At 47.6% G+C, this 23,590-nt stretch overlaps 2 protein-coding genes across 10 annotated transcripts; one reads left to right on the top strand and one right to left on the bottom strand.

The window, feature by feature from the left end:
• The first annotated feature begins 13,826 nt into the window (after positions 1-13,826).
• On the top strand, positions 13,827-19,567 carry LOC120712883 (protein ROLLING AND ERECT LEAF 2-like). Of its 7 annotated transcripts, none has more exons than XM_039998805.1 (7): positions 13,913-14,123; positions 15,698-15,796; positions 15,881-15,961; positions 16,106-17,449; positions 17,537-17,754; positions 17,837-18,060; positions 18,724-19,567. In XM_039998805.1, exons 2-7 carry the CDS (start codon positions 15,772-15,774, stop codon positions 19,358-19,360), a joined length of 2,529 nt encoding a protein of 842 aa, XP_039854739.1. In that variant the 5' UTR covers positions 13,913-14,123; positions 15,698-15,771; the 3' UTR covers positions 19,361-19,567. The 7 variants fall into 7 exon arrangements, with proteins under 7 accessions (XP_039854740.1, XP_039854739.1, XP_039854738.1 ...); XM_039998804.1 differs by having other exon boundaries at positions 15,698-15,799; XM_039998806.1 differs by lacking the exon at positions 15,698-15,796 and having other exon boundaries at positions 13,827-14,123; positions 16,060-17,449.
• Positions 19,568-20,007: 440 nt separating this feature from the next.
• Positions 20,008-22,663, bottom strand: LOC120712881. 3 transcript variants are annotated; one of them, XM_039998801.1, is made up of 5 exons: positions 22,505-22,663; positions 22,272-22,404; positions 21,469-21,531; positions 20,874-21,079; positions 20,077-20,418 (listed from the first exon to the last, which is right to left on the bottom strand). In XM_039998801.1, the coding sequence occupies exons 2-5, from the start codon at positions 22,395-22,397 to the stop codon at positions 20,220-20,222; spliced, it is 594 nt and encodes a 197-aa protein (XP_039854735.1). In that variant the 5' UTR covers positions 22,398-22,404; positions 22,505-22,663; the 3' UTR covers positions 20,077-20,219. The 3 variants fall into 3 exon arrangements, with proteins under 3 accessions (XP_039854736.1, XP_039854737.1, XP_039854735.1); XM_039998802.1 differs by lacking the exons at positions 22,272-22,404; positions 22,505-22,663 and adding an exon at positions 21,737-21,934 and having other exon boundaries at positions 20,008-20,418; XM_039998803.1 differs by lacking the exons at positions 22,272-22,404; positions 22,505-22,663 and adding an exon at positions 21,755-21,934 and having other exon boundaries at positions 20,008-20,418.
• Between the last annotated feature and the right edge of the window lie 927 nt (positions 22,664-23,590).

Below are 23,590 nucleotides of genomic sequence, written 5' to 3'. Positions count from 1 at the left end.
AAGAGCAGAATACTCAGCCTCCATAGCAGTGCGCCAGTGTGGGTCAGCGAGAGCACTGCGAAAGGTCTTCGGGATGGGAGAGAGCTGAGCACTATGAAGTCCAATATACGATTGCCGAAAACCCAGCTTGCCACGGGTAGTCATGGAGTGTTGATTTACCACGGGTGGAATAGGTGTCGCGCCTGCAGGAAGAGGCGGCCCGACGGGACCCGGAGCATGCACCGGGACGCGCACCACAGTAGGGCGGCGCCCTGAGGCGGTGATCGGACCGTGTACAGCGAGGCGACGGTAGACTTGCGGAGGCAGCCCGCGGGGAGGGCGGCGCAGGGGTGGTCGTGGCCGTCTGTGGCACAGGCGGGGACGGAGACAGGGCCGCCTGCTGCGCAGGCACAGGCGGAGGCGGAGCCGTGCGTGGCACGGATGAAGGCGCCGTCGTTGCCGCCTGTGGCACAGGCGAGGGCGGAGGCGAGGCCGCCTGCTGCGTAGGCGCAGATGCAGGAGACAGAGTCGCGGGTGGTGCAGATGGAGACGTCAGCGTGGCCGCCTGTGGCACAGGCGGAGGCGGAGACTGAGCCGCGTGTGGCACCGCGACGGATGACGACGGCGCACGCAGCTCGGGCTCCGGCGCCCACGGATCAGCGGGAAGCTGATCTAGGGCAGGGTGCGACGAGAGCTCTCGAAGAGCGCCAGGGCCGCACAAGGGGCTGGAGACAGCCGAACCTACAGGGGGAAACACAGGAGAGCCAATGGGGCAAACCTGCATCTCAAACTCATCAAGAAAACATAAGTCATTAGTGTGAGTTGAAGGAGAGCGTCCGGCAAAGGGAAAGGATGCCTCATCAAAAAGCACATGACGGGATATGTGAATTTTGTTGGAGGCAAGGTCGAGACACCGGTAACCTTTGTGATTGGCGGAATACCCCAAGAAAACACAGCAAGCAGAGCGAGGAGACAGCTTATGGGGCACCGTGCCCGAGAGGTTTGGGTAGCAGGCGCAGCCAAAGACTCGCAGATGTGTGTAATCTGGTGGGGTGCCAAAGAGAGCAAGGTAGGGAGTGCCGGACGCAAGAGTTTTGGTGGGTAGGCGATTGAGAAGGTATGTGGCGACATGGAGGGCTTCGACCCAGTACTGAGGAGGAAGAGACGCTTGGAGAAGGAGACAGCGAATGACGTTATTTGTGGAACGAATCATACGTTCCGCTTTCCCGTTCTGAGGAGAAGTATAGGGACATGACATCCGTAAGAGGACACCATGGGTGAGGAAAAAGGAGCGTGTGGAGGAGTTGTTGAACTCGCGGCCATTGTCACACTGGACGCTCTTAATGGTGCATCCAAACTGGGTAGAGACATAGGAGAAAAAGTTAGCCAAAGTAGAGAACGTCTCAGACTTAAGGCGTAGAGGGAAGGTCCACAAATAATGTGAACAATCATCGAGAATAACAAGATAATACTTGTAACCGGACACACTGGTGACAGGAGATGTCCAAAGATCACAATGAATTAAATCGAAATTCTTGGAAGCCCGAGACGAAGAACTAGCAAAAGGCAAACGAATGTGGCGGCCCAGTTGACAGGCATGACAAATAGACTCGCTAGTGGCCCTATTACACAAGATGCTACAGGAACTGGCGAGCTTAGAGAGCGCCTCATGGCCAGGATGACCAAGTCGACGATGCCACAAGTCGGACGAGGCAGCAGGAGCAGCAGCGACAAGTGCAGAGGGCGACTGTGTGGACTCCGAAGCGTGCAGGTAGTAGAGGGCCCCCGAACTATTGCACCTGGCGATCATGTTCCGGGAACGAAGATCCTTCACAGAAAGGCCGAAAGGGTCAAATTCGATGGAGCAATGATTATCAGTGGTGAACTGTCTAACGGAGATGAGTTTCTTAATAATATGTGGAGCAACAAGGACATTATTAAGATACAAAGGACCAGGTAGAACAGCATGACCAACGGATGAAACTGGAAGAACAGACCCATTGTCAACAATAATTGATGAAGGATAGGAAGAACGAGGAGGACGGAACAAGGAGATGTTACCGGCGTCAGGTGACATATGGTTGGTGGCTCTTGAATCCATGACCCAGTCGCCAGTGCCAGGCTGACTGAGAGTCATAGTGTTGAAGGAGTTGGCGAGGGACTGTTGATCCCAAGTGGCGCCCCCCATGGACTCCAGGAGGCCGGTGCCGCATGCTGCTGCTGTTGCATGGGTTGGATCGGCGCTGCAGGCTGCAACTGCAGCTGTGGATGCTGCGGCTGCTGTGACAGGGACGGCTGTGGCGCAACCGGGTAGCCGGGATACCCAGGAAGCATGAAGGGGGCGCCGCTTGTAGGGAGCCGCAGCCAGCAGGGCTTGCTGCTGTGTAGACGAGCCCTGCTGGGGTGCATGGAACTGCTGGTGCTGTTGTGGCCCTCCCTTCTGCTGCTGAGGACCAGGCCACATGGTGATTGTGCCGGTCCACGGGTTGTAGAAGGAGGGCCAAGGAGTGCTGCCCTTGTTGCCGTTCTTGCGCCTGTTCTTGTTCTTGGAGTTGCCGCTGGGGTTGGCAGGCTTGGTGCTGGTGCTGCTGCTTGGTTGGGAGGCCGGTGCAGAGGCACTAGGCTTGGCAGCAGATGCGACCAAGGCAGTAGAAGACGTCGAGGATGCCCGGGTGCTGTTGATGGTAAGCTCCTCGAGAAGGAGATCGTTGCGGACCTCATCGAAGGTGGGGAACGGTCTTGACCGATTCAGGAGAGCCACCATGTGGGAGTATCGCTCATTGAGGCCACGCAGCACATTAAGCACCAGAGTCCGATCTTGGATGACCTCGCCAAGATCACCCAGATCATCTGCCATAGCCTTCATCCGCATGCAATAGTCAGTAATGGACAGGTCACCTTGCTCGAAAAGTCGAAACGCAGCGTCGAGTTGGAGTGCCCTGGTTTCGCGGTTCCCACGGAACTGCTCCTCGATGCGAACCCAGGTGACGCGCGCCGTGTCCTTCCGAACACGGACAGTCTCCATGAGTTCGGCCGTCAGGGTACCGAACAGCCAGAACCGGACCACCGCGTCCATGCGCCGCCATGCCGGGACGTCCAGGGAGGCAGCGTCGAGGAGGACGTGGTCGTCGAGGGAGTAGCGCTTGAGAGCGAGGATCACCAAATCACGCCAGCGATTGTAGTGAGTTGAGAGGGGATCAAGAATAACCGGCACGAGAGCACGAATGTTCTGGATTGAGGCAGCCTGAGCATGGAGATTGGCGATGGTTGCCGCCTCGAGGAGATCATCGGCGTTGCCATTGTCAGGCTTGGGTGGGGACGGAGCTGCACGAAGACGAGCAGCGGCGGCCTCGCGTTCGGCGGCGACTGCGGCGCGCTCGTTCTCGAGAGCAGCGAGGGCCTGCCGAACACGTTCCTGGGCGGCAGCAGCCGCCTTGGCAGCGGCGTCAGCAGCGTTTGCAAGAGCCTGACGCTCCTCCTCCATCTTCTTCGCGACCTCGCGATCCTTGGTGGCCTGCGCATCCTCGGCGCTGGCGTCGGCAGAGGGATGCAGCGGGGGCTGTGTGGCCGGAGGTGGAGTAGCCATGGGCGCAAGGCAATTGACGGCGGCTGCTAGGGTTTAACGGAAGCGAGATGTCACAGCCCATGGGCCAGTGGGCCGCGCGGGTTACTCTAGCGTGTCGCTACTGTAGCGCCGCGGCACAGTGGTGCTTTAGTCCCATACTGGAAACGGGATGGGAGCCGAACCAGTTTAAATAGCCGGTCCCTGGGAAGCTAATAACTACGGATCGATCCTTTTGCGCGAAGCGAGGACGAAAGCGCAAGAGAGTTATTTAGCAGGTGTGGTTTACTCAAAGTGTAGAGTAGATCTTAGCCGTTATCTCGGGCCGGGTCGTTACAGGGGTATCAGAGCCATACTCTCGTGGTTTCACGCCACGTACGGGCAGAAGTGCGCGTACATTAGCACGTCGGCGCGTGGAAACACAGATGCCAACAGCATGTGGACGGACACACATGGGCTGCTGGCAGTGAACCCACGGACGTGGCACATGGGATTGTTAGCAATAGACGTATGGGACGTGGCCCAAGAGAGGTGATCCTGCTCCTTTGTCCCGTATGGTTAAGCTGGTTCGACGGTTCGACGAGGACGTCGAATCCTAACGGGGGTGATTGTCACAGCCCATGGGCCAGTTGGCCGTGCGGGTCACTGTAGCGCATCGCTACTGTAGCGCCGCGGCACAGTGGTGCTAGTCCCATACTGGAAACGGGATGGGAGTCGAACCAGTTTAAATAGCCGATCCCTGGGAAGCTAATAACTTCGGATCGATCCTTTAGCGCGAAGCGAGGACGAAAGCGCAAGAGAGTTATTTAGTAGGTGTGGTTTACTCAACGTGTAGAGTAGATCTTAGTCGTTATCCTGGGCCGGGTCGTTACAGGGGTATCAGAGCCATACTCTCGCGGTTTCACGCCACGTACGGGCAGAAGTGCGCGTACATGAGCATGTCGGCGTGTGGAAACACAAATGCCAACAGAATGTGGACGGACACACATGGGCTGCTGGCAGTGAACCCACGGACGTGGCACATGGGATCGTTAGCACTAGACGTATGGGACGTGGCCCAAGAGAGTGAATCCTACTCCTTTGTCCCGTATGGGTAAGCTGGTTCGACGAGGACGTCGAATCCTAACAGGGGTGATTGTCACAGCCCATGGGCCAGTGGGCCGCGCGGGTTACTCTAGCGTGTCGCTACTGTAGCGCCGCGGCACAGTGGTGCTTTAGTCCCATACTGAAAACGGGAAGGGAGTCGAACCAACTTAAATAGCCGGTCCCTGGGAAGCTAATAACTACGGTTCGAACTTTTTGCGCGAAGCGAGGACGAAAGCGCAAGAGAGTTATTTAGCAGGTGTGATTTACTCAACGTGTAGAGTAGATCTTAGCCGTTATCACGGGCCGGATCGTTACACGAGAGGTCACGGGACCGTGACGTCTCTTGATACCATGATAGAGGAATTGTCACGCAGAATATGTGTTGTATTCCAGAGGGGACACACGATTACATATGTGACCCAAACCACAAGATAGCCTCCCTAGCTTATAGCAACAAAACTAGGAGAGGAATCATGGGAGGGCTGCGTGAGGATTCCTGAGATCTCGGCAAAACAACCAACAAGGAGTTGTGCCTGATCAGGAACAGAGATCCACGGTCAGCTAATGGCCGGATCTACAGGGCCCACGGTCAGCTAATGACCAAGACCATAAAACTAAAAACAGATTAAATACATTTGCTAACACTTATTACCGTCACATTCTTCACGCGAAGGAATAGCATCTCGATGATGAGTGAAACGCCGTGGCCACCAAGTCGCCACCTCGGCGGCATGGGCTCTGGCAGGTGGGCCAGGTCGGCCCCGGCGCTCGTGCTCCTTCCTGCGTGTGGATCGATAGCTAGCAAGCGTCAGCCGAAGTCCATGAACGCAGCGAATGGGGATCAGAAGGAGGCTGCTGCTGCTGCGGGCATGAATGCGGGGGGAGCTCATCAATGCGGGGCTGTGTGCGTCTGTGTGGGCAAACTGATCATTCACTGTGCTCCTGCAATTTATGTGCCATAATTCCGCACTGTGCAGATTCCACTTCATCTTTGCCATGGACCACATCAACGCTGAACTCAGTAACACAGAGTGCTCTCTTACAGCAGATTAGGGCATTGATACAGGGTCTTCGATGTGATTACCTGTTATCTCAGGGGTTGTTTGGTTCCAGGGATTTTTTTTAAGTCTTTGGAACTTTTTACTATTTAGAAGTATTAAATAAAAGTTAATTATAAAACTAACTGCAGAACCCTGGGGCTAAATTGCGAGACGAATCTAATGAAATATATTAATCTATGATTAGCGAATGGTACTGTAGAAAATTATGAATTAATTAGACTCATTAGATTCGTCTCGCGAAAAAACACTCAGCTGTTAAAAAAACATTTATAAACAGATTTTATTTAATACTATAAAATAGTATGATTCCTTTTGATGTGATAGGGACTTCTGAAAAAAGTTTGGTTCCAAACAGGGCCTCAATGCCTGACGAAGTGTTATCCTTCACTAGTATGGCTGTGTTTAGATCCCTGGAAAAGGTTACATTGGATACTGTAGCACTTTTCGTTTGTTTGTGATAAATATTGTCCAACCATGATCTAACTAGGCTCAAAAGATTTGTCTCGCAACGTACATCAAAACTATGCAATTAGTTTTTTATTTACCTACATTTAATACTTCATGTATGTGTCATTTGCTAAATTTAATGTTTTGATGTGATTTTGATGTGATGGAAATTTTGGATTTTGTGGGGGTTTTTATCTAAACACACCCTATATTCAGAAACGGAGTGAGTGACAAAATCAGTAAATTACAGTGAGAAAGAATCGCTTTTGATGGTAAATCTATTGATACCATTGTCATAGGACCAAGTCAAAGTTCTGTGTACTCATGTCCAGGGTCTTAGGCTGGGCTGCTACACGTATTGTAGGATGTAGGTCTGTCATCTGTGACCGGATGCAGTAGAAGTGTGGACTTTTCTCATCCTCCCCACGTCTCGAGATCCACGAGGTTTCTGACGGCGATGCGATAGCATCTGCCAACGTCCGACGACCTCTCGCTGGAATTCTGGAATCCCAACTCCTTGGTCCAACAGCGCTAGACTTCTACTGTCCTAGAACCGTCATCCTCGCAGCAGGTGCAGTGCAGGTATCTGCGCAGGGGTAACTGCTCTTTCTCTCTCTCCTGCAAACAAAACAAGCCTTGGCATTTGCGCCCGAACAGGAGAAGACCCTGACGCCTTGCCATCCAAGCCGGCTGGATGCAGGAGGGAGAGGAAGGGGGAGTGAATGCCTCTGTGGCAGCACATCGTGGCTGTGTTTAATTGCAAAAAATATGCGAAAAATATTTGTGAAAATCATTGTAGAACTTTTTGTTTGTATGTGGTAAATATTGTCTTATCATAGGCTAGCTAGGCTCAAAAGATTCGTCTCGCAATGTACATTAAAATTATGTAATTAATTTTTTTATTTACCTACATTTAGTACTCTATGTATGGATCATTTGCTATATTTAATGTTTCGATGTGATGGAAAGTTTGGAAGAGTAACACAGTCCATGTGAAGCGATGAAGGCAACAGCTGCATATGGTTCGTTCAATGCAGACTGGAAACAGTAGTGATCTGCATTGAGTCCTTTGATTACTAGCTGCAGAAGGAACAGTTTCATTTCAGTGCAGACAAACAGGTAGGCATTCGGTTTAAGATGGTGGTTTAGGTAGGTCATGCACTAATGTACCTACATCCATGGAAAAACTGTCAGCCAAACATAGGCTGTGTTTAGTTTCGTTGCAAAAAATTTTTGCAAAGGAATCTTACTAATTTGAAGTACTAAATGAAGTCTATTTATAAAACTTTTTGCACAGATGGGTTGTAAATCGCGAGACAAATATAATGATGCTAATTAATCTATGATTAATCAATAATTAGCGGATGGTTACTGTAGCATCGCTGTTACAAATCATGGCTTAAGTGGGCTCACTAGATTCGTCTCGCGATTTACAGCCCATTCATGTAAAAAGTTTTATAAATAGACTTCATTTAGTACTCTATGTATGTGTCGAAACATTCGATGTGACGTTTTTTTTATTTACAGGGTTTACGGAGTCGGATCTAAATAGAGCCATAGGCTGGAAGAAGTGTGCGCATACACAGAGGCAGATCATGCAACAGAAACATAGAAATACTACCGGAACCTAGACTTGGGATCTTGATTCTTGCAGCCGTATCATGAGCCGTATCGTGAGCTGAGCTGTGTCCAAAACATATCCCCCATCTTGCACTTGGCACTTGCAGATGTTGTCTACTATACAGCGGTACAGCAAGTAGCTGAAGCATGTAGATCCAACAATTTACTGGCTGGTTCCCTGCATTTTGCTCTTGCAAGTTGCAGTCCTGCAGGCATAGAAAATGCAGCAGTATCATAAACCCATGCAGGTGCAGCATGCAAATGCAAAGCCTTGTTCCTGAGGAGGTACTCAATTTCTTTATTTAATGAAATTTTCATGTCAGCTTTTGTGGTTTCTTGCAGAGTTTGCAGTGCAAGTGAATCAACTGAAATAAAGAGAGAGAAAATGTTTCTCAAAAAAAGCTGTAGTATTGTTCATATTTACAACAAAACAGGGGAAGTGCTGCTGGGAAAAATGAGTCTAATACTTCAATGGATGAGCATTTGACCAGACTGAATGCTCACAGCTAGAGATGACAATGGGTACATACCCGTCGGGTATTGCCCACCCATACCCGTACCCGCTAGAACTAAGTTTTACCCGTCGGGTTACCTGTACCCGTACACGGGTAGAAAAATATTTCCATACCCGTACCCGGCGGGTAATTTATACCCGACGGGTAACCCGTACCCGAAAAGCATACTCGAGAATTACATATAAATATCACATATTCATATGAAAAATAATTCATTTCAAATTAAAATTAGAGTAAGTGTGGAGTAGGATTTGAAGGAGAGTTCAACAATATATATACTAGGAGGGATTAATTGGATTTGGGCCAAATTCATGGGCCATGTGGGCTAAAATGAGTTAGACACTTAAGATGACTTATTTTTTGTGCGGGTATTTCTTACCCGCGGGTAGGCGGGTATGGGTAGTATACATCCGCACCCGTACCCGCCATACCCGACGGTACAAGATTTTGCCCAATAATATACCCACGGGTAGAAAACTCATTCCATACCCGTCTTCTTATCGGGTAAAACCCGTCGGGTACTCGGATTTCGGATACCCATTACCATTTTGACTCACAGCTGAGCTCAGCTCAGCGTAGCAGCCGTTCACTCTCAAATACAATAGTGACATTTCCCCTTTGCCTCTTTTCCTGGTGGTGGCCCACATGGCACTGATGAAAAGAACAAGCTGAGATTCTTGCTGTGTCCTAAGAGCTGGGCAGTTGATTAAGGTTAGCCCTGTACTATGGATCTATACTGGCAGCAGTAAAAACGACCATGCTTGCCAATCATTCATGTCTTCTTCTGACTTTTTTTAACTTGGGCCGTGTTTGGTTGCAGCCTGTAAATTTTTTGAAAAGACATCTTTCTATATTTGAAGTACTAAACATAGACTAATCACAAAAATAATTACAGTACTCGTCTGTAAATCGCGAGACGAATCTAATGAGCCTAATTAATCCATCATTAGAGGTTATTTACTGTAGCATTACTGTAGCAATTTAGCATCTGATTACAGCCTAATTAGGTTCATTAGATTCGTCTCGCCATTTACAGACAGCAGTCGCAATGCGTTTTTTATTTCGTCTAGATTTAAGTCTCCATGCAAGTGCCGGAAAAAAAATTTGGAATTTGGAAAAATGGAACTGAACACGGCCTTGATGCAGTGTCTTGTACTGATCGATGGGACATTGAAAAAACAGGGCGTGTTAGGGCAGGTACAGCAATCGGCGAATCGCCGAACACGTCAGCTGCCTGACTGAGCTGGAGGGGAGTCTGCGCCGAGCTTGTCGCCGCTTCCGTCGCCGAGCGCGTCCACTGTTCATCTGCTGTTTATCTCACTGTTCATCGTACTATTTCACTGTTCGTTCACTGTTTATCCGCGCATAAACAGTGCAGCAGCCGCTCAGCTCGGCGCTCTTATTGACCATGCTCTTAGAGTGTCTACCCCCCCTTTGCAGCTGCAGCCTGCAGGCATCCGATGAAGAAGCAGGAGCCTGCATTTGTTTTGTTTCTAGCAGGTGATGGGCACAGGGATAAAAATTGCTGCTAATGCTTGACTTATGCAAAGACCTTGTTTGTCCTGTTTTAACATGTGCACTTGAATCTTCATTCTTGCCTTTTTAACTTCATGCAGTTTTCAGTTCCAGAACTTTAGACTTTGGGCCCGTTTGGTTTTGTAGCGCGCTAGTGAATAGTGACATTTTAACGGTTAATTACGGTGTCAAATAAAGCCAGTTTACAAAACCAACTCCAGAACCCCGCGCTAGTGACCCTGAAGAATCTAATGAGGTCTTTGACCGCGCGTTTAGAGGATGGTTACTGTAGCATCACTGTAGCAAATCATCAATTAATTACCATCATTAGATTCGTCGCGAAAAGTTACACCCATCTCTGAAAAGATTTTGCAAATAGACTTCATTTAGCACACCATGCATGCGAGATTCTTTTATAGCGCTAGCTAGCGCTTTGAAAGCAAACAAGGCCTTTGTTCTGACTTGGCCGCGTTTGGTTTTGGGTCACATCAAGATTTCACAAAAAAAAACGAACTTCCACATGGAGTACTAAATGTAGTCTATTTGTAAAACTTTTTCAGGGATGGATGTAACTTTTTGAGATGAATCTAATGACGGTAATTAATTGATGATTTGCTACATTGATGCTACAGTACCATCCTCTAATCACGCATCAAAGGCCTCATTAGATTCGTCTCGCGATTTACATGGAGTTGTGGAGGTGGTTTTGTAATTAGACTTCATTTAATACTCTAAATTAGTGGTCAAATGACCAAAAAGTTTTCGCGAAATTTTTTTCAGCGTTAACCAAACACGGCCATTAACATAAACCTTCTACAGGCAAAATGTGTTTGGAAACTTTATAATTGCAAATGCTTAAGTTTTTATTTTATTTTATTGGTAGTCCTGTACAAGACCATGTTAACAGTTACTGGATGATTGGCTTGTCTGGTAGAAGACGATCAGGTTCAATCCCAATGAAATGGAAAAGAAAATAAATCAAATCACTATCTGTCCAGATAAAGAGGGCCTAAAGAGTTGCTGGTTTCTCAACCAAGAGGCTAGGGGTTTCGCCGCAGATAGGCGTGCTATGAGAGGGAGTACGAAGCAGCTAAGCTCAAGAAGTCGAGATAAAGGCGTGAGCAAAAAGTGTCTGGAGGGAAAAAAAATGAGGAGCATGCCCGAATCTTTCGATCTCTTTTGCTTTTATCATCTCTGAGAGGGAGGCAGGTTAACAAACTGCGCTTTATCTTTTTGAAAATTCCCATGCATGCCCCTCTCTGTCCATACAGGAGGTCCTTTTCAGACTTGCTTTGAAGTGCCGTGCTCTTCACTGTCAAGAACTAAGGATAACCTACCATTTCATTTCAGAAGCGTGTATCACCAAACCGACATTTATTAGTAAACTCTTTAGGAAAATTATCACACGTTAGCAACCACCTGAGCTTAGTGGTTGGCCTGTTAAGTTAAGGCTTTATCAGTCAAACTGACGTCAAATTCTCATTTGTTTCTTGTACGATAAAGATGTAAGGATGCCCAATTTGTATCAATACCATCAAAACTAGGGGTTATTACAGGTTGAGTGTTCATACTAATTTCCATTTCTTTCTGCGTCTACTTCAAGTTGTCACTGTCTGAACTACATCTGATGGATGTTTATCTCGCTCTGAACCAGCATCCACATCAATTTTAAAATAGGACCGATCCTAGAATACGTCATACGATAGAGCCGCACCAAATCAGCTCATCCTATCACTCTGCTTTGTAAAGAACTTAGAAACTGACTATTGACACGTTTGCAGCTAAAAGAGGAGGTTAAAGAGGTTGGTAGTTGGAAGGAAAGGCTACGTGGACTTCCGAAGTCGATCCTAGCCACCACTTAGTGCAACAAGGCATCTGACGAACCTTCATCTGAATTTGAGCACGACCTTAAAAGATGGAGGAGCATCTATTCTCCTATACCCTTTTTTGGGACCCTTGCATTCTTCTTGTTCTAATGCAATACAAAAGAAAACCCTTGTGGGCGCCAGGGCACACCTTGTGCATGGCAGCCAGCCAGGTGCAACACACACACACACGGTGAGTGAGCGACGGTTCATATGATTGCCTATCACATTCTTCTCTTGATCCAAGACCTGCCTGTTCAGAAAAGAAATGTTTTTGGGTGCAGGAAAAGTTTTGGGTTTGTTTTAAAAGGGTTTCCTCCTTTGTTTTCCCTGTCAGCTGTTTTAAAAAGCTTTTCTTGGTGCAACCAACTGAAATTGTCCCATAGAGGCCATGAGATTTGTGTGAGGCGTCTTGAGCGGCACGCATGAAGGCCATGCTTGACTGATGACCAAACAGAATTCAGAATTTTGCGCAAAAGTGAGGTAAAATCTTAAAGTGAGCAAAAATGGCTGCTTTTTCTGGATGGGTTGGGTAAGATGGAATGGCATGGAGCAAAACAAATTACAAATTATATATAAAAAAAAATCTGGTTTGGTAAGCAAGATGTCAAAATTTGCAGAAACTCTTGTGACTTTATCTGAAGGGTCCAAGCTTGGCTGTTATGGCCACACCTCATCTTCTTATCACATACTCCCTCCATACCCATAATTCTTGACGTTCTAGCCTACATGTGCGTTTTCTCAAAAGTTGACGTTCTGGCCGCGTGGGAGACTGGTTTGACGCGATTGCCCCTGTCCATTCGGTTCCACTCCCGCATGCATGCCGTCGCATTGATATCGCGCGTGGGGCGGCTCTCCTCGTTTCTCTCCCGCGTGCATTGATCGTGCCAGTACTCCCTCGCTCCATCTCACTTGGCCAAGCGCCGCCATGGATTCCAGCCGGAAGCTCGATCACGGCTCGGCGTCGGTGTTCGCAGACTTAGATGAGACGTTCGCCGAGGACGTGTTCGCCGGTCACCGAGGACGTCGAGGTCGCCGCGGACTCCGTCGAGCTCGTCGCGGACTCCGTCCTGGAGGTCGCGGACTCCGTCGAGTTGGTGCCGGCCTTCGTCGAGCTCGTCGCGGACTCCGTTTTGGAGGTCGCCGACTCCGTCGTCGTCAACTTCATCGATGCCGCCGCCGTCGTCTTCCAGCGCCGGCAAGGATGCGGTGTCGTGGTCATCTACAACATGTTCTACTTACCGATCGAAAAGCAAGGAAGCAAGGATGCAAGGAAACAAGAAAGCAAAGAAGCAAGAAAAGAAGCAAACTTACCGATGTCCTCCAGTAGAGGCTCGTTGAGGTCCAGTACAGGCACGTTTAGATCGAAGGCCATTTGTGCGGGTGTTTTGTTTGTGTTGCAATCCGGCCGGGCGTATAAATATACGGACCCAATCATCGTCCAAGCCGAAAACAAGGAGCGGCGCCAAAAACTTCCAGCGAAAACACGTGCGCGAAAACATCCAGCGAGCAAAAATCGCGAAAACAAGGAGCGGCAAAAACGTCCAGCGAGCGCGAACGGCAAAAATCGAACGTCCAGCAACAGCCCTGCACAGTACTACCATGCAGTCCCATGAAAAACCCAAGCAGCAAAAATTTTGAGGCCGCGGGGAATTGAACCTACACCACGCCCGTCACAGCGCCCACCACGCTGGACTAGCCAGTCCACCCTTGGTTTATTTCTCAGGTCAAGCATACCGCAACTAGATTTAATAGGGGTAGACAGGGAAAATTATCCCTAATTAATGATTCTTTGGTTACTTTGGTTACCACAATCATGTCCTAAACGTCAAGAATTTAGGGTATGGAGTATCTAACGTAAGAGACACTGTCGCGTCGCATCATTCATGTACCACCAAAAATAAAAGAGATTCAATTCTGACAAACACCAGGTGTCTGCTCCTTTTCCCAAAAAAAAAGAATGTGAAATACAGGAAATGGATAAAATATTAAAATATGACGCAAAAAGAATTTTCCAATTCCAACCCCCAGGCAGAGCCGCAGAGGTTGCCTGAAATGCACGAGGAGCCGCTGCAGAGACGCATTTCCGTGGAATGGCACAGGAATTAAATGAGTGGGGTATTATTGGAAAATTACAGAGAAATGTAGGGTCACCCCTCTCATTTCAGTTCCGCGTAGCATCTGACTGACTTGACTGCCCCTACTCTCTCTCTCTCCCTCCCTCCCTCCCTCCCTCTCTCTCTCCTCTCACATTCTCTCTCAGTCTCTCTAATCTCCGGTGATTTCTCCTCTGAAGCCTTTCGAGTCTTGACCGTTGTAGCCTCTCTCTCTCTCTCTGCGCACTCCTTCCCCCTCCTCTCTCTCTCTACACAGACTGCTGCACAAAGCCGCCTTCGTCTTCCACTGCTCGTTCTTGTTCACACACACGCAGCCTCCCGGAAAAGAGAAGCCCGTCTCCATATTTCTCCCTCAGGTATACCTCTGATTCTTATTCTAATACGAATGCACACAACCTGCTCCGGCGAATCGCCGCTTTTGTTCTCGCCTCTGCTTTCGTTTTGTTTAATGTTGGTAATCGATGAGGCCGGACGAGAAATCTGTGGGGGCCAAAGCGGGTAGCAGAGAGAGAGAAAGGAATGGAGGGTTCTTGTTTGTAGAGCTAGCTGCTCTTGATCTTTAGAATTCCACGCGTCCTTTTGAGCGCCTCAAGAACATGTACGCCGTCGCGGCCCTGGTTTCTCGGTACGCCCCCGGGAGTCCGGGACCTCCGCCGTCTCTGTTTATGTTCCCGCTCCTGGCCTTTGCTTCCTTCGCACTTCAGAATGATGTGCTCCTGTTCACCCGGTCTTCGTTTCCCCCCTTTTTGCTGTTGCCGTTCGATCTTTGATGCGGCAAGAGGGGAATTGTCCCCTGTTCTTGCCGCAGCAGCGTTCCTGTTCTTCATTTTTTTTCCTTTGATTTTTCCTGCATCCCCTTTACCATTGGAGTTCGTCAGGATTGTGCTGTAGTTTCACAGTAGATGCTGCAATCGATTCGAAGCAGCACATCCCTGTTTCCAGTGTTTGCTCCAGGATTTCAGTTCTTGTTTCAGGATGGATCGTGTAAGGTTGCAGGGTGAGAACATGTGTGCTCTGCCATTTTTAGTTGGGTTCATGGTTTCACTGCTTGTTTCGCATCTCGGCGCATACAGTGGCACTTGATTAATTGATTTGTTCAAAGGCGTTCCACTCCATTTTTTTTCTCATACTAGCGTGAGAAGCTGAGCATTGGGTTCCACTCATATTAGTAGCAGGATCCTTTCTCTTAAGCAGTTTTGCTTCTCTGAATTTCTGTGCTGCCAAGAGCCCCCAAGACCTGTTTCTTTCTTTCTCTCACTCCCTCGGTGTGCAAACAGACAAAATCATTATTAGCTACAACCATCGCCAGAACTTCCGGCTTTACCTGCAGTTTTGTATGCTTCTGCGTTTTTACTTGTGCCAACTGCTTAGACGCCTGAAACGATTACTTCATCCAGCTCCATCAGTTTTTACAATGTTCAAGACTTATAATCGTGCTCTCATTTTACTGTTGAAATCTTCAGCGGCTGATCCCTCATATCACCTCTATGATATCTTTTGATTGCCTTTTTGTGCCTGTCTATAGTTTAAAGACATTAATGATGGTGTCATTTTGTACCAATCTGCCTGAAAAAAATGTGGCATGGTATTGCATTGTACTAGCACTGCTAGTTTTCAAGGCGCTGTCCTCACTCTGTATCTTTACAGTGTCCTGGACTGAATTTAGTTTAATTGTCGAGTCCGTTTACTGTAACCACCATTATGCAAGTGGCAGAACAGAAGGTAGGCCCCTTCATTTCTGGCTGGGCCAAGGATGATATTCTTCACTTTCTTGCTTCCCTGGTCCTCTTTTAGGAGAAAAAAGAGTGTGGTTGCTACCGAACAAATGTGTAGTGCAGTGTAGGGCATTTTGCAGGTGGGGGTATTTCATTTGCAAAGGATCATCTTTCTGATGTCCTGTAGCTTTCATTTAAATTTTTGGGAAAGATAGTTTCAGGGATTGACAAGTAGTCAAGGAGATGAACTTCATCTTCTCATGGTTTCCGACTTGCACGTGGATAGCCTATGCTTGAGTTCCCTGTTGATACATGTAGTAAGATGACTGCATATAATCATTGTGTATCGTCATTATTGTTTCTGAACTCTCTGAATTCTGAAACTTGCCAAATTGTAGGTTGGTTCAGGTCATCTCCCCATTCGGTGGCTTCAGCAGCGGTGTTCTTCCTGTCAACAATCGATCTTTCTACAGTTTTAGGTAATTTCCACAGTGATGGATGAAGCCATGTCTGGTTTCCTGAAGCTGAAACTTTTCTGTAACCTTTTGTTTGTTTGTTTCTTTTCTTATGTTCAAAGCTCTGTAGCCATGATACAAGCATGACTGGTTCTTGAACATTACAAGGCTTTGGAGAGATGGGATGTGCTGCTTCCAGGTTAGAAGATGAGGAGGCTGTCAAGATGTGCCGGGACAGAAGGGAATTCATCAAGCAGGCACTGGAGCAGCGCAACCGATTTGCATCATCTCACATTGCCTACATTGAGTCCCTGAAGCGCGTTTCAATGGCTCTCCAGCGGTTTGTTGCTGGAGATGATCACCATGAACTCATCTTCGATACATTCATCTCTCCTGTCAAGCAACAGAAGCCAGAGATGCTCGGCCTTCCTTATGGTTCATATGAGAAGAGAACCATTCATGTCTCAAGGTACTTGAGGTCAGGACCTAACCCATCAGTGTCAGTTGAGGAGCATCCACGACCGGTGGAAACAGTCCGTGTTGAATCACATTACCCCATGGACAACTACAATGGCACGGATAGGTTCTTCCAGACTCATTCCTCACCGATGAGATCGTCTTCATACTACCCGCCACCTTATAACAGGCCAAACTACCCACCTCCATCTGCCCAGGAACCAGCGAGGAATTCTTCCTATTACATGCCTTATGACAGGCCAAGCTATGCACCTCCATCACCCCAGGAGCCAATGAGGACATCTTATTATGCATCTTATGACAGGGCAAGCTACCCACCACCATCACCCCAGGAAACAGTGAGGAATTCTTATCACACATCATATGACAGGCCAAGCTATCCACCTCCCTCACCCCAGGAGCAGGAATTATCACCATGGGACTTCTTCTGGAACCCATTCTCGTCGCTAGACAGCTTTGCATATCCTCGCCCTCGGAGTAGCTATGAAAATGTGGTAACTGATGATGAACTGGCACGGTTACAGCGGGTAAGAGAGGAGGAAGGAATCCCAGAACTCGAAGAGGAAGATGATGAGTGTCAAGATCATGTACCAATGAACAAAAAAGAGGAAAAAGAACAGCATGACGATGAGGAAGATGAAGATGATGAGGAAGATGATGATGAGGAATGTGAGCATTCAGATGAGTGTATGGCTTCTAATGATGGTGCTTGCTCTGTGAATTTTGAGGTCAATACCAAGCAAGAAACAAAGGGATTTGAATCCAAAGGTGTCCAGTGTACTGAACCACCTCAACCTCGCAAGATAGTAGAACTTGAGATAAAGGCACACAAGAAAGAACTGATGAGGAACAAAGTAGCAAATGCAGAAGAAACTCCTGGTTTCACAGTATATCTGAATCGAAGGCCAGCAAGCTTGGTTGAGGCCATGAAGGATATCGACTGTCAGTTCTTGGGGATATGTGATGCTGCTCGGGAAGTCTCAGTGATGTTGGAGGCAAGTAGAGCTCAGTACTCAACCTCAAACGATCTTTCTGGTACCACTTTTACGACCAATACTGAAATTGCTTCAAAGATTCAGATTTAATACACACTGAACTTGACTTGTCAATTGTATATTGCAGCGAAGATGCTGAACCCGGTTGCACTTTTGCGCTCTGCATCATCGCGGTCATCATCTTCCCGTTTCCTTCTTGCTTCTTCTAGCTCAATAGATGATCTCTTTGACAATGAGACAAGCAGCTGTTACTCTGAGGAATCTTGTAGTACAATGTCTGGAAGTCACCACTCTACCTTGGATAGATTGTATACATGGGAGAAGAAATTATACAAAGAAGTGAAGGTATAATTTTTGTCAGGGTTCAGGAACTTGCACCATTAGACACACAAAAAGGGAAAGCCATAACTGTTTTTGTAACTTGCAGGCGGGTGAGCGGCTAAGAATTGAGTATGAGAAGAGATTGACACATTTGAGGAACCAGGATGTGAAAGGTGAAGAACCTTTCTCTGTCGATAAGACTCGTGCAGCATTGAGAAGCTTGCATACTCGGTTGAAGGTGTCAATACACACTGTTCAGTCAATATCAAGGAGGATTGAAGTTCTGAGGGATGAGGAGTTGCATCCTCAGCTTATGGAATTGATCCACGGGTATGCTTCTGTTCGCTATAGAGATTCTGCAAATGAAAAGTTTCAATCTTTTTTTCTTGGAGCCATATAGGTTAAAAATAAAATGTTGACTGTTGAAAAGTGGTCATAAATAGAGAGCAGTTAAAGATCACAAACTTCAGGCTTTTAAAATTTAATATTGATGCCGTTTACATTTTCAGCTAATGTAAGATTAATAGCTTGTGATCTGAAGGGGTATGCTTTTCAGAAACGAATGAAAAAATTGAATAGCCCACCTGCTTATTGGACAAACAGGCGAAGTGCTAGAACAATCTTAAGGTTCATTATAAATGAATCCAGTAATTTGGGGGTGATATATCTAGCAATAATCATTTAATGGCTAGCATTTTACAAGAACAATTTTTTCATGGAAGGTTGAAAACCCTGGCTGAGATTATAAGTTGAATCAGAAACAGATCATAAGGTTCAAACATCAAAAGCAAGGCAATATCTCATAATCTCGTTGCTGACAGGCTTGCATTGCAAATGAAATTCTTCAATTGTGTAACAGGACATTGCAAGAATTCTAAACATAACTGGAGGCAACTAAAGGGCTGTATTTGATCAAACTGTCTTGTGTTTTATGCATGGTCAAACTTCTTTATTCTTGTATGAACCATTTTGATCTAACCTCATGTTATGCAGGCTCTTGCGGATGTGGCGTGCCATGGCTGAACGCCACAAGGCTCAGAAACGAACGATCGAGGACGCCAAACTTCTCTTCCTCCAGCACCACCCCTCTGCCGCCACTGCCATCTCCCTTGGCCCGTTGGAGGCTGCAACCCCCCCTCCGGCTGCCTTGGCGCTAGAAAGCGAGATCCAGGCTTGGCGAGGAGCCCTGGAGACATGGCTGTCGGCGCAGCGTGCCTACGCGCGCGCCCTGGCCGCGTGGGCGCGCCGCTGCGTCGGCATCAGGGGCGAGGTGTGCCCTACCCACGCCGTGGCCGCGCTGCCGCCGGCGTTCCTGGTGTGCATGGAGTGGGGGCGCGCGGTGGACGCGGCCACGGAGGCACGGGTGATGGACGGGCTGGACTTCTTCGTGACCGGCGTCGGGTCGGTGTGCTCTGGTGCGGCCACCGGGATGGAGGGCATGGCCGGGCGCGTGCTGTGCGCCGGAATGGCCGCGGTCACCGGCGCTATGGCCGAGTTCGCCGCGGCGTCCGCGGACAGCTACGACGCGGCTGTCGCGGCCGTGATCGCCGCGGCCCGTGCGCCGGAGCGCGCGCGGGAGGACGGCGCGGGACAACCGCCGAGGACGGATGGCTCGGTCGAGAGACATTGACCCTCTAGGAGCGGAAGACAGTTTAACATTAGGAAATACCGCGCCGACGGTGGCAAAATGATGAGTAGCACAAGAGTTAAGCGTCCGATTGCACATGTGTAGTCTTGTAATTGATAATAATGCTATTACAAGACTAACTCTCTTCTTGCCATGATTGATTATAGCTTCATCACTAGCAGCAGTGAGAAAGCCATTGATGTTGGAGTTCTTGATGCTTGTGTTTCAGAGAGTAGGCTTTTTTTTTTACGTGTGTGTGTGTGTGTGTGTGTGTGAGAGAGAGAGAGAGAGAGAGAGAGAGAGAGAGAGAGAGGTTAGAAGTACATGCTGTGCGGCGAAGAATTCTTAGAAATTGATGTATGTTTTCAAGTAGGTTCATTGCCGGGCTCATCATCAGCAAGTAAAAAGATGAAATTGTCCAGTAAACCGGTGATGTTCTCACGTGCCGGTATTCATCAGTCATCAGCAAGTCAGGAGCACACAAATTCCTTTTCCTTAACCCTTCGTCCATGTGAGTGTCTGTCTCCAAGAAGGCAAGAACCTCAAGCTGGGCATGTGAGCGTCTGTCTCCAGGCGGAACCCATGGCAACGACCACGTCCATTGCTCATGTCTAGTTGTCATTCATCTACATCTACTATGGAGATGGAGATGCATGACGAACCACGCAGGCAAAGCACGCACGCAGCAGTACCGTGCTTCGCCAGACACGCCATTCAGAAACTCCGGGCACGAAATAAATCCCCATTTTGTTGCACGCAGGCATCATGATTCATGAAAGGGTAGCAACGACAAAGTCCGAAGCACAGCGTATGTACATCCTCGAAAAAGAAAGAACAAGACAGGTCATCACGCCCTCCGTCCTCAAGCTTCATCTCGCCTGTTGTTTGAGGATTCTGAACCACCGGCAAGGCACTGGCAGCAACCAGAGCAACCACGGGAACCACTATGGCCATGCCCATAGTCCCCTGGTCGTGGGACAAAATACATAGTGATCAAACAATAGATAATAAAAGGAATAATGAACATTGATTTAATCCATGCTCTATCCAATTCGTCATCCCTGCACGTCAGAAAACAAAAGTCGATGTGCATATTAGTTATCTGGAACAGATGAACCTATATCTAACTCAATCATCATCGTCGCAGGCAATTTCTTTTCATTACAGGGAGAGGAAAAAAAAACAGTTTTAACTAGCCTAGTAATATGCAACTTCCATATATACTTGCCCCAAAATCTTCTTATTAGTCTCAATTAACTTTGCTTACTCGACGAGATCTGTTCTTGCATGCCTTTTGCATCATGCATGCCAGTTCTAATAAAGCTAGTAACCATTACTAAAGATTGACCAACCTAAATTCTTGCTAACATGACAGAGAGTAAGCTCAAATGAAATGAAATTTGATAAAGGAATCAATGAAAGCAGAAAGAAACATTCATAAAGGAGGAGGCATGGTTTAAACACAATAGACTTATTCATCTAGGAGTCATTAAGAGGAAACAATCGAGGTACTTACAGTCCCAGCCTTTTAGCTATCGGATGATTCCAAACTGAACCTCTGTCTCGCCAACAAGCTGCCAGTTTGGCTCCCCAAAGTCCGAGCTTGTTGGGTGCACCAGATGAATAAGTTCGCTTCATTCCTCCAACAGAAACCAGGAAGGTTGGCTTCTTGACGACAGTTGATGGCATCCCAGTCGTCGTTGGCCAGCCTGCTTTAGCAGCCTGCATTACGCAGCAGGATCAGGAGTCAGAATGTGAACTAGCGACAGATGTTTCATTCATTCACAAGATAAAAGTGACCAGCAGTACTACAGCCCTGCTGCAATAGTGCAATCTTGTCAAACTATATAACAACCGAAAACTTCAGGTGCGCAGATAAGATTTTAAGGAACATTGTCCATTGAGATCTCTTGTCCATTTATTTTCGAGATGCAAGCACAAAACGAGTTAAGAACAGTTTAAACTTGGCGTTTTGTCACAAAAAGTAAACCTGGCCTAAGGTTAACCCTATAAATGAACTTCATAAATTTCATGAATGTAGAGGCCGAATAGAACTTGCTTTATCCAGTAATGATGAACAGTTACAGAGTGGAGAAAAGGTAGCAATTTACATAGCCAACCGCGGCACCGGGATGAACTGCAGCTCCATTGCTGATGGTTCCGATGCCAGCTTCCTGGGCAACAAAAAAGGTGAGAACTTTAGCAGTCGTCCTCTAAAAAAAATCAGAAATTTCATCAATTACGGGCACTGGAGACAGGCCAAATTCCAACAAGGAAAAATAGAATTAAGAAATACAGCTAGCTCCGAATTCTAAGCATCGTCGAATTGAACTAGTACGAGCCACCCCGATTCGTAGGGCAACCGGAATTCGTAGGTACCGAGGCACGGGGGATGACCAGAGCGGCGGCCCTAGCAGAAGCAGACGTGTGAGCGCTGAGGCGGCTTGTCGATCTCGACATCCCGGAGGCCAACTTCTGGAAGACGAAGCGGCCGGCCATTCCAGCTCTCGATCGATCTCCGCGTGGTACCTGCGAAACCGTACCAACAAGGCGATCGAGTATCTGGGAGCGAAAAAGGGTACCAATATTTCACTTTCCACAATAATTATTGGATTGTCCCAATATTTCACTCCAACTCCCCTCAAATAAGGGGGAATTTTAGCTCTCCCAATATATTAATTGTATTGAGATGAGGTTTGAAGAACTGTAAAAGCATATCTCCCAATAATCTATGAAAATGGTATTGGGATATTCCAATTCCAATACTATCATATCGGGCGGTGTTTATTAGGGAAGATGCTCGTCCCCAAAATTTTTTTCTGAAATTTCATCCATTACGAGCAGCGGAGACAGGAGAAATTCCAGAAAGAATCCGCCCCAATTCGTAGGCCGGGCAACCGAATCTCGTACGTACCGAGGCACGGGGGACGAGGATGTCCGGAGCGGCGGCCCTAGCAGAAGCAGACGCGCGAGCGCTGAGGCGACCCGTCGATCTCGACATCCCGGAGGCGAACTTCTGGAACGCGAAGCGGCCGGCCATTCCAGCTCTGGATCGATCGACATACAAACCAGCATCAGAGAGAAATCATGGTGGAACAAAACGAAACCAGCTCCCAGATCACGATCGATACGAGCTGCGATGCTTACCGACAACAAGAAATCGATCCGAACTCGGGGTGGGGAATTAATGTAGGATATGGGGGGGAGGCTTCGCCCCGGATCCCGGCATGCCGGAGGAGGCGCAGGCGGCGGCGGCCTTCCGGAACAAGAGAAGCGGCCGGCCCTCGTCCCCTCGAGCCAGTGGGCCCACAGATGGACGGATAGGATTGGGCAGGAAACGGAACAACGGGCTTCCAGACTGGGCCTCATTCGGGCCTGCCGTGTGGGCTTCCCGGCCCACGCCGTCCAGTCCTCTCGGAAAAAAAAAGTAAATCAGCATGTTTTTTTAGGAAAGCAAATCAGCATGTGGGAGCACGATTTAGTGATAAACATGTCCCTGCGGGCTAGCGTAACAATTTTTTTAAAAAAAATTGATTTTTTTTTTAATTTTATACAACCTCATCATTTTGGTTTACATTTATCACGTGCAAGATAGTATGAAAAAATGTTATTGCGAAGAAGCATGTGTGCACATCATTTTGGTTTACATTTATCACGCTACGGTATTTTAATTATTTTTTTGAGACAATGTCAGTAAATTCTTCGGTTGTACGAGGAAAAAGCAGTGTGCACGTGCACTTCGGGCGCGTTTAGTTCCCCATCCAAAAATTTTTGGATGTCAAATCAGCACTTTGACCGGATGTCGGGAAGATTTTTCGGACACTAATTAAAAAACTAATTTCAGAACTCATTTGGAAACCACGAGACAAATCTTTTGAGGTCTTTGACCGCGTCATTAGCACATGTGGGTTACTGTAGCACTTATGGCTAATCATGCACTAATTAGACTTAAAAGATTCGTCTCGTCATGTACATCCAAACTGTATAATTAGTTTTGTTATTTAATTACATTTAGTACTTCATATATGTGTTTAAAGGGGAGGTGAAAATTTTTGGGTGAAAATTTTTGAAACTAAACGCGCCCTTAATGCACTCTCGAAAAAATGTTATGGCGAAGAATGACACTGTCTCTGACAGAAGCAAATAGTATGAAAAAAAAACTGGCGCTGGATGGGATCAGGCCAAGCCCAGAGCTCTTTCTATGCAATGGTGGAGCACGCGCTCCCTTGACGT

The sequence above is a fragment of the Panicum virgatum genome, chromosome 6K, assembly GCF_016808335.1.
Source record: "Panicum virgatum strain AP13 chromosome 6K, P.virgatum_v5, whole genome shotgun sequence".
Lineage (NCBI taxonomy): Eukaryota > Viridiplantae > Streptophyta > Magnoliopsida > Poales > Poaceae > Panicum > Panicum virgatum.
The sequence above is the reverse complement of the archived record's forward strand: the minus strand, read 5'-3'. Positions and strand labels throughout refer to the sequence as shown.

Excerpts from the sequence above, each read along its gene's own strand:
- LOC120712883 (XM_039998804.1), top strand. The coding sequence starts at position 15,772 with ATGCTTGAGTTCCCTGTTGATACATGTA. Across the intron at positions 15,800-15,880 it reads GTTCCCTGTTGATACATGTA|GTTGGTTCAGGTCATCTCCC; the intron begins GTAAGATGACTG and ends GCCAAATTGTAG. Across the intron at positions 17,450-17,536 it reads AACCTCAAACGATCTTTCTG|CGAAGATGCTGAACCCGGTT; the intron begins GTACCACTTTTA and ends TGTATATTGCAG.
- LOC120712881 (XM_039998801.1), bottom strand. The coding sequence starts at position 22,397 with ATGGCCGGCCGCTTCGCGTTCCAGAAGTTCGCCTCCGGGATGTCGAGA. Across the intron at positions 21,080-21,468 it reads CCGGTGCCGCGGTTGGCTAT|GCTGCTAAAGCAGGCTGGCC; the intron begins GTAAATTGCTAC and ends TGCGTAATGCAG. Across the intron at positions 20,419-20,873 it reads ATAGCTAAAAGGCTGGGACT|GGATGACGAATTGGATAGAG; the intron begins GTAAGTACCTCG and ends TCTGACGTGCAG.